The 6,000-nt window shown below is 25.6% G+C and overlaps 1 protein-coding gene across 1 annotated transcript; it reads left to right on the top strand.

The window, feature by feature from the left end:
* The first annotated feature begins 4,179 nt into the window (after positions 1–4,179).
* On the top strand, positions 4,180–5,197 carry LOC121225526 (protein GL2-INTERACTING REPRESSOR 1). The gene is made up of 2 exons (XM_041109868.1): positions 4,180–4,381; positions 4,609–5,197. The coding sequence occupies exons 1-2, from the start codon at positions 4,244–4,246 to the stop codon at positions 4,996–4,998; spliced, it is 528 nt and encodes a 175-aa protein (XP_040965802.1). The 5' UTR covers positions 4,180–4,243; the 3' UTR covers positions 4,999–5,197.
* The last annotated feature ends 803 nt before the right edge of the window (positions 5,198–6,000 follow it).

Below are 6,000 nucleotides of genomic sequence, written 5' to 3'. Positions count from 1 at the left end.
TCAAACTATTTTTTTTTTGAAAGGATTGTTTAAACTAATCCTATCTACTTAAAATCATGTAAGTAAATATTATATTCTAGCTATTGTGATATTTTATTGGGATAAAACTCAAAATTGTTCATAAATTTTGATTTAATGCGCCATTTGATATATCAACTTTGATTTAATGTAATTATACACATGAATATTTAATTGCGGTTTAAATGTATACTTGAAATTTTAATTTTTTATTCAATTATACAAATTTAAAGAAATAAATACATCAATTTACTTTTACATTGAATAAATATAATTATTTGTGTATGTAACATATAAATGTACAATTGTGTTACATCAATAATGGTGCTGATGATTTATGAAAACTGAATCAAATTAAAATTTCATGTTTAAAATTGAACGAAATCAAAGTTTATGTATAACATTACACATTAGACCAAAATTCATGTACAATTTTGATATTTATCCCTATTTTATGTGAATATATATATTGATGTAGTTTTGATAGAATCACCCATAACCCTTGAACCCAAATCTATCAATACTAAAAATAATATTAATACCGACCGAATTAAAACTCAGTCGACAAATTAAATATTCTATATTAATGGTCACACTATTTAAACCGAATGAAAATTTGTTATTAGAAAGCTAATATGAATAAAAATAAAAATAAAAATAATTTAAACTCTAAATATTTCAATATTCAAAAAAAAAAGAAACATTTAAGCGTGAAATGAAATTTTTTTTAAAAAAAAAACAAAGAAATTTTCATTATAATCGAGGGCAAAGTTAGATATTTTTTTAGGGTAAAATTAAATTGTATATTTTTACCGTAGTAAAAATGTAATTTCACCATTTTAATAGTCTATATCTTTATAATTTTAAAGGATTAAATCAAATTTTTATCATTTTGAGAGGCTAAAATGTAATTTTATCAATACTAATTTAAATTTTTATAAATTATAAAGGAGTCTAAATAGAAAATTTTCTAATTTAGGGGAGCATGGCCCTCCAACTCCCTTGACTTCGTCATTGATTATAACACCCTTTTCCAAATTTTTTTCAAAATGATGCGGAAAAAAATAACGTATAAATGAATTAATATCTCAATAAAAGAAAATAAGCTAATATTAGAAAAAAAAATAGTAATTAAAAGGACTATTGTTATAATATTAATATACATTAACTCAAATTAAAAGAAAAATCTCAAATTAAAAGTTAAAAAAATGAACAAGAAGCATTATTTAGAAAAAAATTAGGATTTGCAATCCACAAAAATTTATTTCAAATTTTAAATTCATTGAAGAGATTTAACCTAAGTTGAAATAAAAACAAAATGTTTTACAGCAATTATAGTAAATAATTTATTGCAAATAAAAAGTTGTAACTGTAATCGTAATTAATGAGAGAATCACATTATTAAAATCACATTTAAAGTCATTTAATATAAATATTATTATATTGTAACTGAAATTGAATGAGTATCAAACTCATGTATTGATTTGATGGTTAGGGTGTTCAACGCTTTAGGTATGGGCTGGGTTCAAGTTGCAACCCAATTATAGTTTTAGCCCAATTAGTGTATGTATTATTGTCAATATAGGAAGATATGGATTTAAATGCATTAAAACACATTATTCTCCTAATTATAAATAAACTGGTAAATTATTTGTGATGAAAATGAAGAAAAATGAATGATAATGCCTAAATAAAGTAAAAAAGTTGCACTGAATTAATGGTTCTGTGTAGATGTATTTATTATGGTAACTGCTAATTAGGAAAGAAAGTAAAAGCTCAATTATTATGCAGTTTAAATATTTTTTGACCAGAAAAGGAAATTACATCAAATTTATATTGGATTTAAAATTTGAAAATATTTTGATTTTAGGTTTAAGTTAACGTTTGTTAATTTTGCACGTCAATAATTAACTAATATTTTTAAAATTTAAAAATTATTTAAAAAGTATATAATTATAAAATTCTCGAAACTTTAATATCTCAAATTTGAACTTCACCTGAATAATTAGGGATAGAGGGATAGCAAAGGGACAACTTTAATTTTTAACTTACGTAGTCCTTTAATTTTTAGAAAATTATTAATTAGTATAATAATAAATTTATATTTGATTTTTCAAAAATTTTATTTATTTGTAATCTCTTAAGTTTTTTTTCAATTTCTTTATTTTAATTTTTAGTAATAAGATTGAAACGCTTTCCTTTTAAAAAGAAAAAATGCAGTCCATTGAATAGTAAGGCATTGTGACGGTGGGGAAAGAAGACGTTAATCCTTCACAAATGGGAATTTGCTGTTTTTCTGTCGCTTTGTGTAATTACAACGGTTACTAATATATTCCCTTTTGGATTTTTCCTTAAATACATTAATGCTAATAAAAACCTCTGATTTCATTTCACACGTGTCCCCTTTATATTGTTTCAGTTTCTATTCCCTTTCTTCTCATGTATAATTTTTTTAAATTACAAGTATAAAAATAACGATCAATTATAATGTAAAATTCAATCAATATAATATATAACTGATGAATATTTAGACAAAACTCATATAAGGCATATGCACAATGTGGAAGGGAGATCCACACGGTATAATTGTAGATGGTGGGAGGGGGATGGAGACTCACACATTATAATTGCTGATGGGAGGCTTGAAGTCGGACCTTTAAGATCTGAGATCTCTGCTTTTGTCAATTGTACTAATACTTTATATAATTTGTTTTGATTAAACTAATCTCATGAATCGAATCGATATCGTAATTTTATTTTAAAAGATAGAAAAATCACATATGGGTGAACATTCTTTTACTATAAAGACTTATCAAATTAATCCCTCCATTATTAAATAAATTAATTTAGTCATTGAATTGTTTAACAAAGTTTTATTTTAAAAGCTCTTTTATGTTTTTGCGGAGTTAAACTACAAATGAAATGAATATTTTTCATATTAGTTTTTACATAGTAAATGTTAACTCTGTTATAATTTGACATTATTTTATCCTTTTTAAAAGTACAACGATTCAATTGATATCTATTTAATAATAGAGGTACTAATTTGACCTAATCTCTATAACAAAGAGATATGTCACATTCACGATGTAGTTGGAAGTAAAATATTTAAACAAACAATATAATTTTATAATTGCGAGTTCAATTTTTGAACTTTTGGAAATTTTAAGTAGTTTTTTATTTATTTAAGGATTTTATGTAAAAATATGAAAATTTAAAAATATCAATAATAATATTTATTTTCTTTTTTATAAAATAATTTACAGTTTTTTTTTCTAACTAGGTTAGTGTCTGATTATTTTATCAAACCAATACACTTAGAAACATTATAGTAGTATAGATTTAATATATTGTTAGTGTATAAATATATGGGAAAATATTTAGTATATTGTCAGTGGAGTTTCTAGACTCCACAAGTAAAATTAGAGGGTTGACAAGTGTCCTATAGATGCATAATAAAATATTAAAAAGAAATGTTTTAAAAAGACACGTGATAATTTTTAAAAATTGCTTGTAAAATAAAAAAATACAATGCTAGTATACCAAATACTAATCCAAAATATATACACGAAAAAATTAACTACATAATGTCACCTATTAAAAGTTTAACTATTTGTATTTATTTTGAAGGTGTTTTTTCAATGAGGTGTTAAGGATATTTTAAAGATGTCATCATGTGCTTAAAAATTAGGTATATAAATTTATTTATTAATGTATATTAAATACAAAAATTTTCTCACATTTGTTAAAAAAATTCATTAATTTTTTTTCTTTGCCAAAGTTGGTGTATTATAATCTAATATAAATTTCATAGTTATTTTTAATGGAACTCCTTTTCTTATTTACTTTTACTTGCAAATTCCAAAAAAAAAAACTTTTATGGGAAATTTACAATTTTGAACTATAAACTTGATTACTATAATTATTTGGTACATTGACGATGAAAAATTTTAACTTCACAATATTGAAATTTTGCCTCTGTACTTAAATTGCATTTAAAAAATTTTAAAAAAAAATAAGAGATGTCAAAATCTCAACCTTACTTATGCGTTACAAATCTTCGTCGCTGTACAAAATAATTACCCTTATTATTATTATTATTATTATTATTATTATTACCTACTCATTGTTCTCTATAAAACTATGTCCTCTCACTACTCAATTCTCTATAAATTGTGAGTAATCAAAGTTGAAAGAGTCTATTATTCTTTTCTAATTTCAATCAATGGCCTCTGAAATCTCTGAAATTAAGCAAGAGAGTCCTATGGATGATGTTAGATCTAGCAATACTTCTCTCATCTCTAGTGCTAATGTCACTGTGAAGAATTGCTCTAACATTAACCGAAGTGCAAAGCATAATGAGGTAAACTATTAGCCGATTTAAATTTCTTATATATGTATTCTTTATATAGTAGATTATTCATGTCCAATTTATCAATTTTTAACCCTCTTTCTTCTTTTGTTAAGATTCTTCGAGAAGTCTGAGTAAATGATTGAAATCCAGTGAAATTTGACGATACTCTTAATAAAGAAATTCATTTCAATTTATCAACTTTTTATGTTTCCGTGTTTTTTTTTTCTTTTTTTAAGGAACCTCGTCAGGGAGTTGCTCGGAAGAGAAGTTTGACTGAAACTGGCGAAGAAGAAAACGGAAGAAGCATAGATTTGAATGTTGAGCTAACTCCGACAGGTCAACCCCCAAAAGATCGTTTATCTACTAACCGATCTTCGGAGATCTCATCAACATCGCTATCGGAAACGTCACGCATGCTTCTGAATCAACAAGACTCTTCTGGTGAAGAAGTTGAGTTCAGCAACGCAACACCGGAGGAACCGCCACTTGTTGCGATGGGTTGTACCCGTTGTTTAGTATTTGTGCTGACAAGTGAAACCAACCCTAAGTGTGTCAATTGCCAAACCCCTGATCATCTTATTGATGTACTTCATTATAATCCCCCCAAGAAACCAAAGCATGTTTAGTTTATTTTAATTTTAATGTTGTCCTCCAAACTATATAGGCAAGATGTTGCTCTCTTAGGCTTTAATTTTAATTTTAATGTTGTTATGCATAAGTTATTGCTGTTTTAGGTTTAAGTTTAAGTTTAATGTTGTTGTCCAAACTATATATGTAGTTTGGTTTCTTTTAATGCAATATATTACTCTATGTATTTTCTCTTTCCTTCTAAACTCTTGTTAAATTAAGGGATCATTTTAAAATAAATTTAAAATAAAAAGGACCAGAGTCCAAATACATTAGGAGGAAAAAATGTTAAAAAATATGTAACTCATTGGGTGTCTAATAAGTTACTAATAAAATATTTTGTTAGTTTTTACTTAATTCAATTAAAAACCAAAGGAAAACTATTTTAAAAATGGGTAAACTATACTATTAGTCATTAATCTATAGGTAATTTTTCATTTTGGTTACTTAATTTTAAAAAGTTTAAGTCATTGAACTATTCAGAAGTTTTAATTTAAGTCACTGGGCTGTTAAATTTTTTTTTTGAAAGTTTCGCCAATGAATTCCAAGCGACAATTCAACGACCGGTACGATGAATCAATACTTATCGACGAGTAGAAGAATATACTCTAGATCCAAGTTGATTTAATGGTGAGTGTCAGAGATTGGAAAAAAAACTGTTTGAATTTTGATTTGCAGATTTGTGATGTCTAAAGTTATGATAATTAAAATTTAATTTACAATTATTAGTTAAAAAGTATTAGAATGATAAGTGTTGTTTAATTCTCAATGTTCTGCTTCCTCAATTTCATCTAGTTGCATTTTGGGGTCAGTGGTAGTGTGTTTTCCCTCGAGCCATTTTGGTGAGAACTTCAATTCAACAATAGTTCTCTCAATATGCTTAGTGTCTCTAATGAGCCTTGGGTTCTACTTAACGAGGGAAGGAGATGGTAGTAAGTATTTTCCATGGACCTTTTCAGTATGCTTGACAAATTCGCCTAAATCGAATTCCACCATTTCAA

This window comes from Gossypium hirsutum, chromosome D13, assembly GCF_007990345.1.
Source record: "Gossypium hirsutum isolate 1008001.06 chromosome D13, Gossypium_hirsutum_v2.1, whole genome shotgun sequence".
Classification (NCBI taxonomy): Eukaryota; Viridiplantae; Streptophyta; class Magnoliopsida; order Malvales; family Malvaceae; genus Gossypium; species Gossypium hirsutum.
The sequence above is the reverse complement of the archived record's forward strand: the minus strand, read 5'-3'. Positions and strand labels throughout refer to the sequence as shown.